Raw genomic sequence first — 21,979 nt, forward strand, 5'->3', positions numbered from 1 at the left:
CACACACACACACACACACACACACACACACACACACACACACAGACCTATACCTTCATGCAACAAGCTGCCACCATCCAGCACAAAGACAAAAAGTACTGCCTACCCTGGTACATAAGGTGCACGCCTTATGCGACAAAGACAGCCTACCATCCGAGCTGCAATACCTGAGGGAAGTCTTCCACCAAAATGGCTACAGTGAAACACAGATCAACAGGGCGCTTAAAAGGAAGAAGGAAGCAGTGAGAATCCCAGAAGATGATGAAGAAGAAGAAGAAGAAGAAGAAGAAGAAGAAGACAAACAAACATAGTATCTTGTTACAGTGAATATTCATATGAGTAACAGTAAAATATAAGGAATTACATTTTCCACATTATCAAAAAGGAGATTTTTATTAAATAACAGTTCGCAAGAAGTACTCCAAAAATTGTGAATTTCAGATTTGAATTAAATTTGAAATATTTTGCCAGTATTTTTTATTTAAGTAATAAGACATTATTTAATCTTAAAAGTTTGCACACAAATAAATGTGTTATTTTCAATGTTTATCACAATTTTTGATGGCCAAACCAGTTAATTTAATCTTATTTTAGGGCTTGATTGAAAATATCTGTGCTTTGTATCTGGAATATTTCTTGTCAAATATGTTGTCCTTTATCTAATGTTTTGCAATTCACTTTGTTGTTTGATGGTACATTGAAATGTCAATTTGCCTGGGTATGTTAGATATTTTCAGTTATGCATGAACATATAAAACAAGCATTTTTTTTTTAAATGCAATAAAAGTGCTAAATGTGTAACGCATGCTCATCATTCAGGTTCCACCACTGAAAAGACTGTTTGGGAAAAAATATAATAAAACTCTAGAAAAGTCCTGGAAAATTAAAGAAATTTAATCAGCCAGTAGAATGACAACTGTGGTGGTGGTGGTGGTGGTGGTGGTGGTGGTGGTGGTGGTGATTAATAATAGTTAATATTATTATCTTCTTTCCTTTCTCGGACCTTTGGTCTGGTTAAAAATGGAAAGTGACGCGGACCTAGATCAAGCGTGACTTCCTTTTAACTGTACGGTATATGTTACATTGCATTTAGAAACTTTCGGGTAATTGAACATGTATCAATAATTACAGATTTCTGTAGTTGTATATATAAGTTTGGATGTAGCTGTATTGCGTTGATGTACTGGTGGATATTGTGTTGTATGACTCCTGTAGTTGATAGCATAATTGGTATGTCAACTTTATCCTGATGCCACATGTCCTTGACTTCCTCAGCCAGTTGGATGTATTTTTCAATTTTTTCTCCTGTTTTCTCTTGTATATTTGTTGTACTGGGTATGGATATTTCGATTAGTTGTGTTAATTTCTTCTTTTTATTGGTGAGTATGATGTCAGGTTTGTTATGTAGTGTTGTTTTATCTGTTATAATGGTTCTGTTCCAGTATAAATTCTATTCATCATTCTCCAGTACATTTTTGGTGCATACTTGTCTGTGGGAACATGTTGTTTTATAAGTTTATGTTGTAAGGCAAGCTGTTGATGTATTATTTTTGCTACATTGTCATGTCTTCTGGGGTATTCTGTATTTGTTAGTATTGTACATCCGCTTGTGATATGATCTACTGTTTCTATTTGTTGTTTGCAAAGTCTGCATTTATCTGTTGTGGTATTGGGATCTTTAATAATGTGCTTTATTTTGCTAGTTTCTGCTCGTTCTATAAAGAATTTTCTTAAGTTGTCTACCTGTCCATAATGTAGGTTTTTATGTTGATATTATTGTTATTATTATTGTTATTATTATTATTATTATTATTTAGTTGTAGAGGCAAGTCACCTGTAGATCGCCTAGCATTTGCAGACAATTTAGTGATATTAACTTGCGACATTTCCCAAAATCAGATTGAACTTTCCAAAGAAACTACGGAAATGGACCGTCTCCAAATTTCTTTTGATGAGACAGAGTATGTGAGCTGCAACAAGGATAGGCTCCAAAATTTATGATACATAGCAAAACTGAACAAGTTACACGATTTAAGTATATCGGTGAAACCATTAGGGAAAATGTAATCAGAACAAAAACAAATACAATTAGATACCAAAAGATGGAACTGGATACCAGTCTACCTAAAATATCTACAACAAGAAACGTATCAGAAAAAACACATTGAAAAAGTTGAGAAGGAAGGAAGGGATGCAAAATCATCAGGAAAAATTCTAGACCTAAAACTTGAGGCTAAACAATACTGACTCAGAAGCAGTCACGAAATAAAAAAATATACAAATATCTGTAGTGACATTAGAAAATGTTGCTTAAGATTCTATGGATACAATAAAAGAATGAACCCAAACAGTTACTAAACAGACAGGTAACTTTTTTGATACTAGTAGCAAAGCTAAAACAGACATGATAAAATGGATTGGTGACATCAGAACTGATCTGACATTGGCAAGAATTGCTTCTGGCGATATCAAAAACTATGAAATATTCAGGTCCATAATTTGCAAATGGCAAGGTAACAAAGAAGAAAAAACCAGGGAAGAAGACTGGAACAACATAGTCTGAAGAGAGAAAGGAAGTTCACAGGAAGAGAACGAAAGAAATGCAGGTGCAAAGAAAGGAAGGTATCCACCTCAAAGTACTTTTTGTAGTCCTGATGGGTGTAATGACTACTTTGTCACATCAGTCAGAGAACTTTTGGATAAAATTAAAGCCACTGTCATATCTGCAAGGGATCTGCTTATTCTCCTGCTGTCTGACGGTCTACGGTTTCATTTGGATGAAGCCACTTCAGATGAGATCTGTAAAACTCTTTCCAAATTGTCTAATTCCAAAAATATCGACTGCTACTTAATTTCTAATAATGTTGTTAAATGAACAATCCACTTGATAATTAAGCCACTGAGATTTATTTTTAATGAATTTTTAAAGTGCGGAGTTACTCCAGATAACTCAAGATATCTTGTTCATCAGACTTTCACAGCTTTCAGAAGTAAGAAGGTGGTATCACTTATGTGATCTAAGTAAAGCATTCATATGCATTCCTTTAAACAGATTACTAACAAAATTGGAGTGTTATTGTATACACATGTTTACATTAACAGTAATTTGTTCCTACCTGAACAACAGCTGAAAGCTTCTTAATTGTAAATACACACTCCTTGTTTGTAGAAATTGCTTTGACTGTTCCACAGGACTCTGTTATTGGCCTCCTTTCTTCATTGTGGCTATCAATGACCTGCTCCATTGTGTATCACAGTCTGTATTCGGCTATGCTGATGAGACAAGTTTACTTACTTTGAATCATGATTTCCCAAATTTTGGTAGCATTGTGCAAGAGACAATTGACCCTGCATTAAATTGATTTGCAGCCAGTAAACGTTTTTGTAATCATGACAGAATCAAAAGCATGTGTTAGGACTGTCTAAGGAATACATATTGACACCAAATTCTATTGGGAAGAGCATATCAATCAAGTCTGTCAAAAGATCTCTGTGTGTCATACCTCATCTAGAAACTGAGATATGGTCAGTAATAATTATCCCCGTTTGACAAATTTCACACTCACATATGGGGACATTCTCCTCACATCAGTAACATTTGAAAAGCACAAAAAAAGTCCATGTAATATGGAAGGCTGATAGGCTGATCCTTCTGGTGTTAGAATACAATATCAGCTCAGTGAATGTTACCCACAAAGCTTGCAGTTGAACTCAGTGACAGGCCCTTTATTGGGTTAAAATATCCGGTACCAGTCCTAACAGATGATGATTTTGTTTGACAAGTGACCAGTTTCATGCTTGTTCTCATGGTCAGGTGGTTTGGTGAGCTGCATGTTTTCATGGTCAATGTTGGAGATCACAGATTAAATAAAAAACCATTTATTGAAAAATATTAAGGTACATAAATGTAGCTGAAGTATCCATATCATTGCCACATTACATTTATTACAAAAATATTTCAATTTTTACACGTTAACTGTATATTAATAACCATTGTAATTAATGGTAATTCCATATTTCTGTGATATAGTAGGTGACACTTTAAATGTTACTGACTTCAGAAGCACATGCATTTACAGTATCATGTGTGTTGGCACAGGAGAACAGTGGTTGTGGTCTAAGATCATAGATGTATGAAATACAGAGATGTTGCACACACAGAAATTTAAAATGTCAGAGGATGAAAAGGAAATGTACAGTTGTGGAACCACAATTTCATGTATAATATGTAGAATGGTTGCTGGCAATTTGTATGAGATTAAATAGTCACTCAATTCTGGTTTTTAATTTTTGTAATAAGAGTTGCGAGGGGCAATGAGATACAGTTTTTGTTCTTAAATATTTCATTAAAGATGTGTAGAAATTGACTTGTTTGTAATGTCTACTTGTTTAATGAGAATGAGAGGTGAGTTGGAGTTACGGGTGTAAATTTAGAGTTCTTATGGAAGATTGTGTCCTTTGTTTGCTGACAGTGTTTGTATCTGCAGGTTGTCTATAACGACTGTGGCTGGTGGCTGTGTTTTTCTGATGTGTTGCAAAAGTGGATTTAAAAAAGTTATTTTGCCATATGGCCTACAGTGTTCCCAGTATCTTATAGTGAAATTCCATCCTAGAACTGTGGGCAATAATTGTCACATGAAAGTGTGTAAATACATGATTTGCAATGACGCTGGATAATTGTCTTGCAGCAGTGAATGATGTGCTGCTGTAGCTTATTATTAATGCTGAATGATATTTGAATACAACAAGGTTATCAACTACGTATGAATTTTTTCCTATAAAGGGGATGTGAGCAAGTGTGTTTTTTGTGTTCATGAATCTGATTTAGGTGGTGTGCCTTCTTTCATTTTGATTTTGCTCTGAAGTTTAGCGGCTGTATCTGGGTTGTATCCATTCTTGTATGCAATTCCTGTATTAATGTTAATTTCTTTTCGTTCATCAAAAGGACTAAGTGGAACTTTGTGTAAGCAGTTAAACATAGATCTGAAAAATGCCATTTTGTCTTGTGTTGGGAGACTGGAGTTGTTGTGGCAACATCACTGGTGGTTGGTTTGTGGTAAATTTGAAACACACGTTTGTCACTTACATTAGAGATTGTAAGATCAAAGAAATAGATTCCTTTTATCCACCTTATTTTTAACATTCTTGTGCATGCTACTGAGAGAATTTGCAAGTTTTTCAACCTTCTTAATTGTACTATTGTACAGGATAATGGTATCAACATGCCTCATGTAATGAATTAGTTAATCATTAAATAAATGTTGTGCCTTGAATAGTTTTTCTGTGTATTTACCGTGACTGTCTGCCATGATTGCTGCCAAACTGCTGCCCATTGGAAGACCATCTTCCTGCTTATAAATTTTGTTGTTAAGAGAAACAATTGTGTGAAAGTAGTTGTTCAATCAGATGAAGGAGTTTAAATATCTCAGCCTTAGATAACTTTTTGTGTTTTAATACAATTTTTTTAATTATGTGGATTGTAATAAATAGGTGTGTTGGTGTAAAGGTTTACTATGTCCATCGATGCAAATTTGGCACCCTCTGATATGAGCATATCTTTGATATCTTCTATATGATTGTAGCTATTCTTAATTGAGAAATTGCTGAGAATATATTTCAGGTTGTAGCTGATAAAATATGCTGCTCTATTTCCTGAGTGGACTTCAGGACATAACAGGACAATTATGCTTATGAATTTTTGGTTGTGAATATAGTTTCGGTGCTGGCGGGTTCTTGACAAGGCATGAAATATGACAAAGGGAAATCAGTTATTATGTATGAATCTGAGTATATCAGCAAAACTTAGGGATGTTTTCATAAACACAACATACATGAAATACAAAATGACCCCACACCCAAAATTCAAACCCAGCTAAGGAAACTACTGAAATCCTCTGATTTCCTGTTATCTGACTGATGTCTGAAAATATCTCTTCTTGAACCCATAAGCAGTGATGTTGCTATAAATAACTGCTCCTCTCGCTCAGTACAACATAAAATGGCATTCTTCAGATTTACACTTAATTGTATACCCTACTGGCCATTAAAATTCCTACACCAAGAAGAAATGCAGATGATAAATGGGTATTCATTGGACAAATATATTATACTAGAACTGACGTGTGATTACCATTTTCACGCAGTTTGGGTGCATAGATCCAGAACAACCACCTCTGGCCGTAATAACGGCCTTGATACACCTGGGCATTGAGTCAAACAAGAGCTTGGATGGTGTGTACAGGTACAGCTGCCCATGCAGCTTCAACGCGATACCACAGTTCATCAAGAGTAGTGACGCGTATTGTGACGAGCCAGTTGCTCTGCCACCATTGACCAGACATTTTCAATTGGTGAGAGATCTGCAGAATGTGCTGGCCAGGGCAGCAGTCGAACATTTTCTGTATCCAGAAAGGCTCGTACAGGACCTGCAACATGCGGTCGTGCGTTATCCTGCTGAAATATAGGGTTTCGCAGGGATCGAATGAAGGTTAGAGCCACAGGCCGTAACACATCTGAAATGCAACGTCCACTGTTAAAAGTGCCGTCAATGCAAACAAGAGGTGACAGAGATGTGTAACCAACGGCACCCCATACCACCACACCCGGTGATACGCCAGTACGGCGATGATAAATACGCGCTTCCAATGTGCGCTCACTGTGATGTCGCCAAACACGGTTGCGACCATCATGCTGCTGTAAACGGAACTTGGATTAATCCGAAAAAATGACGTTTTGCCATTCGTGCACCCAGGTTTGTCGTTGAGTACACCATCGGAGGCACTCCTGTCTGTGAGGCAGCCGAGCTGATACTCCATGCTATTGCAAACGTCATCGAACTTTTCGTGCAGATGGTTGTTGTCTTGCAAACGTCCCTATCTGTTGACTCAGGGATCGAGACGTGGCTGCACGGTCCGTTACAGCCGTGTGAATAAGATGGCTGTCATATCGACTGCTAGTGATACGAGGCCATTGAGATCCAGCACGGCATTCCGTATTACCCTCCTGAACCCACCGATTCCATATTCTGCTAACAGTCATTGGATCTCAACCAACTCCAGCAGCAATGTCGCGATACAATAAACCGCAATCGCAATAGGCCACAATCCGATCTTTATCAAAGTCAGAAATGTGATGGTACGCATTTCTCCTCCTCATATGAGGCATCACATCGTTTCACCAGGCAACGCCAGTCAACTGCAGTTTGTGTATGAGAAATCGGTTGGAAACTTTTCTCATGTCAGCATGTTGTAGGTGTCGCCACCGGCGCCAACCTTGTGTGAATGCTCTGAAAAGCTAATCATTTGCATATCACAGCATCTTCTTCCTGTCGGTTAAATTTCGCGTCTGTAGCACATCATCTTCGTGGTGTAGCAATTTTAATGGCGAGTAGTGTACATGACATGTCACAGTGGTATTCAATTATCCTTCAGCACTAACAATAAGCTATAACACATCATTTATTGCAGCAAAACAAATAGCTAGTGCTACAACAAATCTAGTATTTACAAACTTTCATGTGACATTTGCCTACAGTCCTCTCTTAACATACCGAGAACACATGGATGCCTTTCAGCAAAATAACTTACATAAATCCTCTTTTGCGACTCATCTGAAAGAAAGTGACCACACCGCTGCACTCGTTGAAGGCAACCTGCAGATACTACACGCAATCAGCAAACAAAAGAAAATGAATCTACCTACAGAACTTGGAATTTACATCCGTAGCTCCAGGTCCCAACACTTTATTCTGAGTGAACAATTAGGCCTTGCAAAAAAAGGTTTTTCTACTCGTCTTTAATGAAATGTTAAAAAACAAAAGCAATAAATCATTGCCCCGTCACAACTAGTATTTACAAAAACAAAAAAGCAAAATTGACTAACTACTTAACCATACTATACAAGATGTTCCAAAATTATTCATTCAAATTAATCCAGGAAATAGACAACATCAAAACAAATACATTTGGACATGGTACATATGGGAACCACTTGAATGCATGACCATGGCCCATGTGTGTGCAGTACGTAGTCAGACCATTGTTTTCCCTTCAAAGATTCCGGAATGTTTGCAATGTTACCAGCGGAGATGGAAATTCTGGGAATGAGATTTTCTTCTGTTTTCATAATATTTTCATACACCAGCTGTGAATGGAAAGGGAAGAAGCCCTAAAAAGTGGGACAATGAAAAGTACCCTCCGCCATGCACTTCACTGTGGTTTCTAAAGCATGGATGTAGATGTAGACAGGAACCATATAGACTTCTTGCATTTCTATCTGTACCGTTGGGATACCTCACGAGATGGTGCAATGTTTTATACACTGGGGGCAGCAGTCCTCAAATCTGTGTGTAACTACCTAGATTTAAGTGTGCCATGGTTTCTCTAAATTTCTGAAGCTGAATTCTATAACACCTCATTTGAAATGTAATTTTCTGGTTTATTTTTGTATCCTTATTCAAAATGACCTTGCTGTTCCGCCTGTAACTATATTAACCTTTCTTTCAGTTTTCATTTCTACTGCCGTAATCTGTTGCCTCTACACATGCGCTCTCTCTCTCTCTGGATGCAGTTTCATATTTTGATTTATTGGCTATTTTTTCCTGCTTATTTCTTCTGCTTCATTTTGTATGTTTCTCCAGTTTCCATTTGCTTTTAAGCACTGCCATTTTTTTGGTTTCATGCTCATTCTCTTAACCACTTCAGTCTTCAAAGCTTGAAATTTCTGAAATAAATTCCATGTTCTGTATAAAGTTCCACTTCACAACTGTGTCCTTGACAACTTGATACAACTCAGTGTTTGGCTTATGTAAAACATTTCACTGTCTACAAAACACGAGAACTGATACCAATCTCTTGAAAATCGTTTCCATGTTCTAGCTAGAAAACACTGGTTACTGTCATTTGAAGTATCGCTGTAAGTGCTTTCATCAATAAAGAGATAACAAATAGTTGGCTACAGTGTGGAGCTGGTTCTTAGGGAATGGGATTATGAGAAAATGACAAATTGAGCAGAACTACTAAAATAAAATTTGCTTTTTCTTAGCACATGATTTGCAGTAAATTGTGTTACATTGTTCAGATGGTTTATTAAGGTTATTTGCAAATGAGACCTTAAGAACTGTTCAGCTCCTGAATTGAAAGCAACGACATTTCAGTATTATTCAAACAGTTTGTTAGATAGGTATATAAATTGTACACTTATTTCAGTTTTGGCAGTTGTGTAGCGAAGTGTTTCACTGTGATCCATCAATGTGTATTTTGACGTAAATTTCGTTTTCAAATTGAGTTTTGTACATTCTCATTATTGTGATAATAGAAAAGAGAATAAAAAATTAGATTTGCTTGCTTTTCATGGGTTCCCAGCTTACACCTTTTTTCTGATTTACATTCACAGTGTACAAACCAAATGAGCCTGAGGAACAGGAAGTAGCAGAATTATTAAATCGAAGTCTGTCACTGGAGGGGACACCATCTCCACCACCAGGAGCAGCAGAAGGCTATGAAGTGATTGGGCGTGTGCTACCACCCCGCCAAAGTGTTTGTCGGGGACCACCACTGTCGGCGGAGGAATGGTCAGCTTTGATCACTGCTGACCCCTGTCATCGAGATGTTGATAAAATCAAAGCTACCATTTTCAGAGGGGTTAGAACTTCAGTACTTAATAATACTAAGGTCATTTAATAAGTAAGGCAACAGATTTTTCTGAAAGGTTGGTTTTATTCAAGATTCCAATACATCACACTATTCCCCACTCTCTTTGTTACAAATCCCTATTTTTCAACGTAATCATCTTTCAATGCGATGGCTTTACACCACCTTACTGGGAGGGCCTGCATGCCCTCATGGTACCACTATACTGGCCAATGTAGGAGCCAATGTCTTGCTGCATCAATAACCTCTTCATTACCCATGCACTGTTTGTCAGACTGCATCCTTCATTGGACCAAATAGATAGAACTTGGCAGGTGCGAGGTCTGAACTGTAAGGTGTATGAAAAACAAGAGACCACACCTTTGAGTGTGCCATCTGGTGGGTGACTGTGTCAGCACTACCAACAGAGACGTCCACTTGTGTAGCAAGGTGTTTGACTGTGATCTATCGGTGTGTCTGCACTTTCCAACATTGCAGCAATCACAGCTGTGTGTAGCTGGCTGGCATGCAGGAGATCGGACGGGTGTGCCTGACCTTGTTGCGATGATGAGAGGCACCTCGCTGAATGACTCGCTGTACTTTTGTTCACTGCCAGGATTCCATAGACATTCTGCAAGTGTCTAGGAATGTCTGTGATGCCCTGGTTTTCCTCCAAAAGAAACCAAATTACAGCTCTCTGCTTGGAACGTACCACTGTTAAGAGACGTCAGTTTGAAGGCTAAGTATAGTGCCTCCACCTGTTCGAATTTCATGAAACTATAGGGGCTGCAGTGGGAATATTCCATGATGTCCCATAACAAATTTCACATTTCTTCAACTGAAACTGGCTGAGAAAAATTTGTGTGTTGCATTACTTATTGAATGCCCCCTTATATTTAACATCGTAATTTGTGATGTTCGAAGAACTTATGGTAGTGACTTCTGCTGTTTCCAGTTATGTTCTCAAATGATGATGATTTCTTGAATAAAGCCACTGCCATTTCCTTTAGGCATTGTCCATAATGAGTGGTCTGCAGTACTGTTCGTGCTACCAGAACATGAACTCCTGCCAATAAAATTAGCTTGCTTTGGAAATGTTTGATTCAGGCTACAAGACTAACTTTATAAAATTTGTAGTAGCTATAACAAAACCTTGAAAACCTTATGAAGGGATCTTCTGTAGCGTTGTATCAGCTAGCTTCAAGTTAGCCACAAGTTGATGAATTTATTAACTAATCTAATTGAAATGTTAGATATGGTCACGGATGTAAGCTTTTTTTTTTTTTAGGTTTAATTCTCCTCCAGTTTGGAGATTGAGGTGTCTTTATTAATCACAATAGAAGTTTGCCTATGGGTGAATGTATATTTGTGTGTGTGTGTGTGTGTGTGTGGTTTTTTTTTTTTTTTTTTTTTTTTTTTAGGGAAGAAGGTGAGCATTGGACAGGAGCCTAGTGGAAAGTGGGGCCAAGAGGATTACAGGATCGAAGGATGTGTTCAAAGAACAAATCTCATGTATTCAGAGACGCTAGTGTTGGGGTTTTATCCGAAAGAGAGTTCTGCTACTGGGTGGTCAACTTTGCTGTTGGCCGCAGTTTGACCGTGGCCATGGTTTTGGATGAACAGCTGGTTGGTAGAGTTGCCCACATAAAATAATGTGCAGAAATTACAACAGAGCTAATACACTGAAGAGCCAAAGAAACTGGTACACCTGCCTAATGTCATGCTGGGCCCCCACGAGCATGCAGAAATGACGCAACACGGTGTGGCGTAGACTTGGCTAATATCTGAAGTAATGCTGGAGGGAATTGACACCATGAATTCTGCAGGTCTGTCCACAAATCTGTAAGAATACGAGGGGGTGGAGATCTCTTCTGAACGTCATGTTGCAAGTCATCCCAGATAAACTCAATAATGTTCATGGCTGGGGAGTTTGGTGGCCAGCAGAAGTGTTTGCACTTTTATAGTGTGTTCCTGAAGCCATTCTGTAGCAATTCTGGATGTGTGGGGTGTCGCACTGCACAATGGACAATAGGTGATCAAATAGGACACTTACTTATGTGTCATCTGTCAGTCATATCTAGATATGTCAGGGGCTCCATATCACTCCAACTGCACACGCCCCACACTATTACAGACCCTCCACCAGATTGAACAGTTCCCTGCTGACAAGAATTCATGAGATAGTCTCCATACCCGTACACATCCATCTGCTTGATACAATTTGAAACGAGACCCGTCCAACCAGGTAACTTGTTTCCAAACATCAACAGTCCAAAGTTGGTGTTGACAGGTCCAGGCAAGGCGTAAAGGTTTGTGTCGTGCAGTCAGAAAGAGACCACGAGTGGGTCTTTGGCTCCAAAAGCCCATATCAATTATGTTTCGTTGAATGGCTCACACACTGATACTTTGTGAATGGCTGAGAATTGAAATCTGCAGCAGTTTGCAGAAGGGTTGCACTTCTGTCATGTTGAATGATTCTCTTCACGCGTCGTTGGTCCTGTTCTTGGAGGATCTTTTTCCTGTTACTGTGATGTTGGAAATTTGATGTTTTACCAGATTCCTGATATTCACGCTACACTCATGAAGTGGTTGTATGGGAAAATCCCCACTTCATCGCTACGTCAGAGATGCTGTATCCCATCGGTCGTGTGCCGACTATAATACCACGTTCAAACTTGCTTAAATCTTGATAACCTCCATTGTAGCAGCAGCAACCGATCTAACAACTGTGCCAGACACTTGCCTTATATAGACATTGCCGACCGCAGTGCTGTATTCTGTGTGTTTACACATCCCTGTATTCGAAAACACATGCCTGTACCAGTTTCTTTGGCACTTCAGTATATATAACAAGGCTGCTTTTGTAAGTAACCCTACCATATAAGACATGCATGTTATCGGACTGGATTAGGATGTTTGGTGTGTGTATTGAACAGGTATTGGACTGCGTTGTCTTCACTGAGGTCGGAGCCTTGTTGCAAGTGTTTGAGTGCAGGTGTGGCATAAGGAGGAACTAGGATGTTGTGTAGATTGTGTGAGCAGTAGAATACCACTTTTGGAATCTCCACTTCCTCTGGTCTACTCCCCCTCCCAATCCACCTCTCCATGTCATCATGTGCTGCACACAACTCCTTATCTGCAATCAGAATGTGTTCACTGGTATCACATTCCTAATGTGGCCACTTTGTGTCGAAAAGTTTTTAACATAACTAGTTTCCAGGCTGTAAAGTTGTATTTGTGCTCATATCATCAAGTATTTCCTTTTTCCTGGAACGTTTTCCAATCAGCTGTACTGTTCTGTTGCATATTAAAAGTCAACCAGTTGCACATAAATGTTAGGTACATTGATCTAGATTTTGACACCTATTAGGAGTGTCTTCATCAGATTGAACAGTTGCTAAATCATAAAATTACATTGCTAAAAAGCAATAGTCAGAATTTGGAGCAGCTATGCTCAAGTCAAAAGTGAAACAAAATGTAGTAACCTTTGCCTCCTGTACCCAGCTGGGAACATCAGACATGTGTCCCAGCTGGGTACATGTTGCAAGGCTACAACATTTTGTTTCACTTTTGACTTGAGCATAGCTGCTCCAAATTCTGACTATTGCTTTTTAGCAATGTAATTTTATGAGTTAGCAACTGTTCAATCTGATGAAGACATCCCTAGTAGGTGTCAAAACTTAGGACTATGTACTTAATGTTTATGTGCAACTGGTTGGCTCTTGAATCCTATATTGAAACTAGTATATAGTTGCTGAATAACAGCCATGTTCAAAACTGTAAGCCTTATATATGTTAACAATGAAGTAATTATGATTAGTTCCCTTTTATAGGGTGTTTTACCAAATATCCGGTTAGATGTATGGAAATACCTCCTGGGATACTACCCCTGGACTTCTACAGAAGAAGAAAGACAGCAAATAAAGAGAAATAAAACTGATGAGTACTACCAAATGAAACTGCAGTGGCGGACCATAACACCATCACAGGAACTGAGGTTTTCAGACTTCCGGGAGAGGAAAAGCCTCATTGGTTGGTGGTTTCTCAACTTTGTTATAAATGTAGTTGCCCACAGTCCCTTGTATTTTTGCCATTGTTTGCTATATATTAAATTCTAGTACAGGTTATTCTTGTTTATATAACTGTTCTTTTTTCCTTTGAATGCTCTTACATGAATAATAATTTGTAGTGCTTTATTAGTACTCTTTCTTTTATTATTTTTTTGGCAGAGAAGGATGTCAACCGCACTGATCGTACAATACAATTCTTTGCTGGTGATAACAATTGCAATCTTCAAGTATTGTCAGATGTCCTGATGACATACGTCATGTATAATTTTGATTTGGGATATGTCCAAGGAATGAGTGATCTCTTGTCGCCAATACTTGTCATTATGAACAATGAAGTGGAAGCATTCTGGTGTTTTGTGGGTTTTATGGACAAAGTGGTAAGTTTGAGTTTAATTTTAGATGTAGGTACCACAGAAACATCTTAGTGTGTCAAATTGAATTACAATGGCACTTTTAAAAGTGGAAAATTTACATGTTGCAGTAGTTTCTCAGTTCTCTTCAAATTTTCTCATGAATATGTCTATCATAAATTTGAATTAGTATATGTTACACTATGGATCTGTGAGATCAGTTTACTGCAAGATCAATGCTAATCACGGTGAGATAATCAGGCAGTCCATGTGAACTTTCAGTGCTTACCCTATGTCCTACATCCATGCTGAAGCAGGAAGTCCAGAATGGAATAACAATATGAAAAGGATAGATCGCTACGCACTACATGGAGAAAATGTTTTCACAGACAAGCACAATCAAAACGAATGTTAGAAATATTGCAACGTTCAGACAAAATCCTTCTTCAGAAGTACGAAACCTATATTGACACAACTCGTACACACATGGTCACTGTCTGTGGGCACTGAGGACCTTTGTGCCTCAAGACAGTGGTCGTGTATGTGTGTGTGTGTGTGGGGGGGGGGGGGGGGGGGGCGGGGGGCGGGAGACCTGCTGTTGGGTGAACGTAGGACCAAATTGAGGAGCAAAAGGTCATGGAACATGTCAGTACATGAAATTACAACATAAAAGTATGTACAGATAAAGATAAAATGTTCATGAAACCAAAAAAAGTCAATCCACAAGTTTAATTAAAAACAATCTACAATACAACAAGAATCAACTTAATTTTTCAAGGAACTCCTCAACAGAATAGGAGTGACCCACGAGGAAACTCTTCAGTTTCGATTTGAAAGTGCTTGGATTACACCTAAGATTTTTTAAATTAGGTGGTAGCTTACTGAAAATGGATGAAGCAATATACTGCACACCTTTCCACATAAGGATTAAGGAAGTCGATCCAAATGCAGATTTGATCTCTGCCGAGTATTAACTGAGTGAAAGCTGCTTGTTCTTGGGAATAAGCTAATATTTTTAACAAGAAATGACAGTAAGGAATTTTTTTTTATATATATATAAAGTAAAGTATAGTAAAAACAAAGATGATGTGACTTACCAAACGAAAGCGCTGGCACGTCGATAGACACACAAACATACACACAAAATTCAAGCTTTCGCAACAAACTGTTGCCTCATCAGGAAAGAGGGAAGGAGAGGGAAAGACGAAAGGATGTGGGTTTTAAGGGAGAGGGTAAGGAGTCATTCCAGTACCGGGAGCGGAAAGACTTACCTTAGGGGGAAAAAAGGACGGGTATACACTCACGCGCGCGCACACACACACACACACACACACACACACACACACACACACACACACACACACATATCCATCCACACATATACAGACACAAGCAGACATATTTAAAGACAAAGAGTTTGGGCAGAGATGTCAGTCGAGGCGGAAGTGCAGAGGCAAAGATGATGTTGAATGACAGGTGAGATATGAGTGGCGGCAACTTGAAATTAGTGGAGATTGAGGCCTGGTGGGTAACGGGAAGAGAGGATATATTGAAGAGCAAGTTCCCATCTCCGGAGTTCGGATAGGTTGGTGTTGGTGGGAAGTATCCAGATAACCCGGACGGTGTAACACTGTGCCAAGATGTGCTGGCCGTGCACCAAGGCATGTTTAGCCACAGGGTGATCCTCATTACCAACAAACACTGTCTGCTTGTGTCCATTCATGCGAATGGACAGTGTGTTGCTGGTCATTCCCACATAGAATGCATCACAGTGTAGGCAGGTCAGTTGGTAGATCACGTGGGTGCATTCACATGTGGCTCTGCCTTTGATCGTGTACACCTTCCGGGTTACAGGACTGGAGTAGGTGGTGGTAGGAGGGTGCATGGGACAGGTTTTACACCGGGGGCGGTTACAAGGATAGGAGCCAGAGGGTAGGGAAGGTGGTTTGGGGATTTCATAGGGATGAACTAACAGGTTATGAATGTTAGGTGGACGGCGGAAAGACACTCTTGGTGGAGTGGGGAGGATTTCATGAAGGATGGATCTCATTTCAGGGCAGGATTTGAGGAAGTCGTATCCCTGCTGGAGAGCCACATTCAGAGTCTGGTCCAGTCCCGGAAAGTATCCTGTCACAAGTGGGGCACTTTTGTGGTTCTTCTGTGGGGGATTCTGGGTTTGAGGGGATGAGGAAGTGGCTCTGGTTATATGCTTCTGTACCAGGTCGGGAGGGTAGTTGCGGGATGCGAAAGCTGTTGTCAGGTTGTTGGGTAATGGTTCAGGGATTCTGGACTGGAGCAGATTCGTTTGCCACGAAGACCTAGGCTGTAGGGAATGGACCGTTTGATGTGGAATGGGTGGCAGGTGTCATAATGGAGGTACTGTTGCTTGTTGGTGGGTTTGATGTGGACGGACGTGTGAAGCTGGCCATAGGACAGGTGGAGGTCAACATCAAGGAATGTGGCATGGGATTTGGAGTAGGACCAGGTGAATCTGATGGAACCAAAGGAGTTGAGGTTGGAGAGGAAATTCTGGAGTTCTTCTTCACTGTGAGTCCAGATCATGAAGATGTCATCAATAAATCTGTACCAAACTTTGGGTTGGCAGACTTGGGTAACCAAGAAGGCTTCCTCTAAGCGACCCATGAATAGGTTGGCGTACGAGGGGGCCATCCTGGTACCCATGGCTGTTCCCTTTAATTGTTGGTATGTCTGGCCTTCAGAAGTGAAGAAGTTGTGGGTCAGGATGAAGCTGGCTAAGGTGATGAGGAAAGAGGTTTTAGGTAGGGTGGCAGGTGATCGGCGTGAAAGGAAATGCTCCATCGCAGCGAGGCCCTGGACGTGCGGAATATTTGTGTATAAGGAAGTGGCATCAATGGTTACAAGGATGGTTTCCGGGGGTAACACATTGGGTAAGGATTCCAGGCGTTCGAGAAAGTGGTTAGTGTCTTTGATGAAGGATGGGAGACTGCATGTAATGGGTTGAAGGTGTTGATCTACGTAGGGAGAGATACGTTCTGTGGGGGCTTGGTAACCAGCTACAAGGGGGCGGCCGGGATGATTCGGTTTGTGGATTTTAGGAAGAAGGTAGAAGGTAGGGGTGCGGGGTGTCGGTGGGGTCAGGAGGTTGATGGAGTCAGCTGAAAGGTTTTGCAGGGGGCCTAAGGTTCTGAGGATTCCTTGAAGCTCCGCCTGGACATCGGGAATGGGGTTACCTTGGCAAACTTTGTATGTGGTGTTGTCTGAAAGCTGACGCAGTCCCTCAGCCTCATACTCCCGACGATCAAGTACCACGGTCGTGGAACCCTTGTCCGCCGGAAGAATGACGATGGATCTGTCAGCCTTCAGATCACGGATAGCCTGGGCTTCAGCAGTTGTGATGTTGGGAGTAGGATTAAGGTTTTTTAAGAAGGATTGAGATGCAAGGCTGGAAGTCAGAAATTCCTGGAAGGTTTGGAGAGGGTGATTTTGAGGAAGAGGAGGTGGGTCCCGCTGCGACGGAGGATGGAAGTGTTCCAGGCAGGGTTCAATTTGGATGGTGTCTTGGGGAGTTGGATCATTAGGAGTAGGATTAGGATCATTTTTCTTCGTGGCAAAGTGATATTTCCAGCAGAGAGTACGAGTGTAGGACAGTAAATTTTTGATGAGGGCTGTTTGGTTGAATCTGGGAGTGGGGATGAAGGTGAGGTCTTTGGATAGGACAGAGGTTTCGGATTGGGAGAGAGGTTTGGAGGAAAGGTTAACTATTGAATTAGGGTGTTGTGGTTCCAGATTGTGTTGATTGGAATTTTGAGGTTTTGGAGGGAGTGGAGCTGGAAGTGGGAGATTGAGTAGATGGGAGATTGAGTAGATGGGAGAGACTGCGTTTGTGTGCAATGAGAGGAGGTTGAGGTTTGCTGGAAAGGTTGTGAAGGGTGAGTGAGTTGCCTTTCCGGAGGTTGCCTTTGTTTTTAGAGGGAAACATTCCACGCGGGAAAAATATATTTAAAAACAAAGATGATGTGACTTACCATACGAAAGCGCTGGCAGGTCGATAGAAACACAAACACGCCCATACATACACACAAAATTCAAGCTTTTGCAACAAACTGTTGCCTCATCACGAAAGGGGGAAGGAGAGGGAAAGACGAAAGGAAATGGGTTTTAAGGGAGAAGGTAAGGAGTCATTCCAATCCCGGGAGCGGAAACACTTTCCTTATGGGGAAAAAAGGACGGATATACGCGCGCGCACACACACACACACACACACACACACACACACACACACACACATCCATCCACACATATATCCATCCACACATATACAGACACAAGCAGACATATTTAAATACAAAGAGTTTGGGCAGAGATGTCAGTCGAGGCGGAAGTGCAGAGGCAAAGATGATGTTGAATGACAGGTGAGGTATGAGTGGCGGCAACTTGAAATTAGCGGAGATTGAGGCCTGGTGGGTAACGGGAAGAGAGGATATATTGAAGAGCAAGTTACCATCTCCGGAGTTCGGATAGGTTGGTGTTGGTGGGAAGTATCCAGATAACCCGGACGGTGTAACACTGTGCCAAGATGTGCTGGCCATGCACCAAGGCATGTTTAGCCACAGGGTGATCCTCATTACCAACAAACACTGTCTGCCTGTGTCCATTCATGCGAATGGACAGTTTGTTGCTGGTCATTCCCACATAGAATGCATCACAGTGTAGGCAGGTCAGTTGGTAAATCACGTGGGTGCTTTCACATGTGGCTCTGCCTTTGATCTTGAACACCTTCCAGGTTACAGGACTGGAGTAGGTGGTGGTGGGAGGGTGCATGGGACAGGTTTTACACCGGGGGCGGTTACAAGGATAGGAGCCAGAGGGTAGGGAAGGTGGTTTGGGGATTTCATAGGGATGAACTAACAGGTTATGAATGTTAGGTGGACGGCGGAAAGACACTCTTGGTGGAGTGGGGAGGATTTCATGAAGGATGGATCTCATTTCAGGGCAGGATTTGAGGAAGTCGTATCCCTGCTGGAGAGCCACATTCAGAGTCTGGTCCAGTCCCGGAAAGTATCCTGTCACAAGTGGGGCACTTTTGTGGTTCTTCTGTGGGGGATTCTGGGTTTGAGGGGATGAGGAAGTGGCTCTGGTTATATGCTTCTGTACCAGGTCGGGAGGGTAGTTGCGGGATGCGAAAGCTGTTGTCAGGTTGTTGGGTAATGGTTCAGGGATTCTGGACTGGAGCAGATTCGTTTGCCACGAAGACCTAGGCTGTAGGGAATGGACCGTTTGATGTGGAATGGGTGGCAGGTGTCATAATGGAGGTACTGTTGCTTGTTGGTGGGTTTGATGTGGACGGACGTGTGAAGCTGGCCATAGGACAGGTGGAGGTCAACATCAAGGAATGTGGCATGGGATTTGGAGTAGGACCAGGTGAATCTGATGGAACCAAAGGAGTTGAGGTTGGAGAGGAAATTCTGGAGTTCTTCTTCACTGTGAGTCCAGATCATGAAGATGTCATCAATAAATCTGTACCAAACTTTGGGTTGGCAGACTTGGGTAACCAAGAAGGCTTCCTCTAAGCGACCCATGAATAGGTTGGCGTACGAGGGGGCCATCCTGGTACCCATGGCTGTTCCCTTTAATTGTTGGTATGTCTGGCCTTCAGAAGTGAAGAAGTTGTGGGTCAGGATGAAGCTGGCTAAGGTGATGAGGAAAGAGGTTTTAGGTAGGGTGGCAGGTGATCGGCGTGAAAGGAAATGCTCCATCGCAGCGAGGCCCTGGACGTGCGGAATATTTGTGTATAAGGAAGTGGCATCAATGGTTACAAGGATGGTTTCCGGGGGTAACACATTGGGTAAGGATTCCAGGCGTTCGAGAAAGTGGTTAGTGTCTTTGATGAAGGATGGGAGACTGCATGTAATGGGTTGAAGGTGTTGATCTACGTAGGGAGAGATACGTTCTGTGGGGGCTTGGTAACCAGCTACAAGGGGGCGGCCGGGATGATTCGGTTTGTGGATTTTAGGAAGAAGGTAGAAGGTAGGGGTGCGGGGTGTCGGTGGGGTCAGGAGGTTGATGGAGTCAGCTGAAAGGTTTTGCAGGGGGCCTAAGGTTCTGAGGATTCCTTGAAGCTCCGCCTGGACATCGGGAATGGGGTTACCTTGGCAAACTTTGTATGTGGTGTTGTCTGAAAGCTGACGCAGTCCCTCAGCCTCATACTCCCGACGATCAAGTACCACGGTCGTGGAACCCTTGTCCGCCGGAAGAATGACGATGGATCTGTCAGCCTTCAGATCACGGATAGCCTGGGCTTCAGCAGTTGTGATGTTGGGAGTAGGATTAAGGTTTTTTAAGAAGGATTGAGATGCAAGGCTGGAAGTCAGAAATTCCTGGAAGGTTTGGAGAGGGTGATTTTGAGGAAGAGGAGGTGGGTCCCGCTGCGACGGAGGATGGAAGTGTTCCAGGCAGGGTTCAATTTGGATGGTGTCTTGGGGAGTTGGATCATTAGGAGTAGGATTAGGATCATTTTTCTTCGTGGCAAAGTGATATTTCCAGCAGAGAGTACGAGTGTAGGACAGTAAATTTTTGATGAGGGCTGTTTGGTTGAATCTGGGAGTGGGGATGAAGGTGAGGTCTTTGGATAGGACAGAGGTTTCGGATTGGGAGAGAGGTTTGGAGGAAAGGTTAACTATTGAATTAGGGTGTTGTGGTTCCAGATTGTGTTGATTGGAATTTTGAGGTTTTGGAGGGAGTGGAGCTGGAAGTGGGAGATTGAGTAGATGGGAGATTGAGTAGATGGGAGAGACTGCGTTTGTGTGCAATGAGAGGAGGTTGAGGTTTGCTGGAAAGGTTGTGAAGGGTGAGTGAGTTGCCTTTCCGGAGGTTGCCTTTGTTTTTAGAGGGAAACATTCCACGCGGGAAAAATATATTTAAAAACAAAGATGATGTGACTTACCATACGAAAGCGCTGGCAGGTCGATAGAAACACAAACACGCCCATACATACACACAAAATTCAAGCTTTTGCAACAAACTGTTGCCTCATCACGAAAGGGGGAAGGAGAGGGAAAGACGAAAGGAAATGGGTTTTAAGGGAGAAGGTAAGGAGTCATTCCAATCCCGGGAGCGGAAACACTTTCCTTATGGGGAAAAAAGGACGGATATACGCGCGCGCACACACACACACACACACACACACACACACACACACACACACATCCATCCACACATATATCCATCCACACATATACAGACACAAGCAGACATATTTAAATACAAAGAGTTTGGGCAGAGATGTCAGTCGAGGCGGAAGTGCAGAGGCAAAGATGATGTTGAATGACAGGTGAGGTATGAGTGGCGGCAACTTGAAATTAGCGGAGATTGAGGCCTGGTGGGTAACGGGAAGAGAGGATATATTGAAGAGCAAGTTACCATCTCCGGAGTTCGGATAGGTTGGTGTTGGTGGGAAGTATCCAGATAACCCGGACGGTGTAACACTGTGCCAAGATGTGCTGGCCATGCACCAAGGCATGTTTAGCCACAGGGTGATCCTCATTACCAACAAACACTGTCTGCCTGTGTCCATTCATGCGAATGGACAGTTTGTTGCTGGTCATTCCCACATAGAATGCATCACAGTGTAGGCAGGTCAGTTGGTAAATCACGTGGGTGCTTTCACATGTGGCTCTGCCTTTGATCTTGAACACCTTCCAGGTTACAGGACTGGAGTAGGTGGTGGTGGGAGGGTGCATGGGACAGGTTTTACACCGGGGGCGGTTACAAGGATAGGAGCCAGAGGGTAGGGAAGGTGGTTTGGGGATTTCGTAGGGATGAACTAACAGGTTACGGAGGTTAGGTGGACGGCGGAAAGACACTCTTGGTGGAGTGTGGAGTATATATATATATATATATATATATATATATATATATATATATATATATATATAAGGCCTGTGTCAAA

The 21,979-nt window shown here is 41.6% G+C and overlaps 1 protein-coding gene across 2 annotated transcripts in view; it reads left to right on the forward strand.

Moving 5' to 3' along the window:
• Positions 1-21,979, forward strand: part of LOC124619474 (TBC1 domain family member 15) — a 71,467-nt gene that overhangs the window by 21,196 nt on the left and 28,292 nt on the right. For both annotated transcript variants that reach the window (XM_047145880.1, XM_047145881.1), the window contains 3 exons: positions 9,394-9,641; positions 13,463-13,661; positions 13,859-14,076. In XM_047145880.1, coding sequence (XP_047001836.1) covers positions 9,394-9,641; positions 13,463-13,661; positions 13,859-14,076 — 665 coding nt within the window. The remainder of the gene's footprint in view (positions 1-9,393; positions 9,642-13,462; positions 13,662-13,858; positions 14,077-21,979) is intronic.

Source organism: Schistocerca americana, chromosome 6, assembly GCF_021461395.2.
Source record: "Schistocerca americana isolate TAMUIC-IGC-003095 chromosome 6, iqSchAmer2.1, whole genome shotgun sequence".
Lineage (NCBI taxonomy): Eukaryota > Metazoa > Arthropoda > Insecta > Orthoptera > Acrididae > Schistocerca > Schistocerca americana.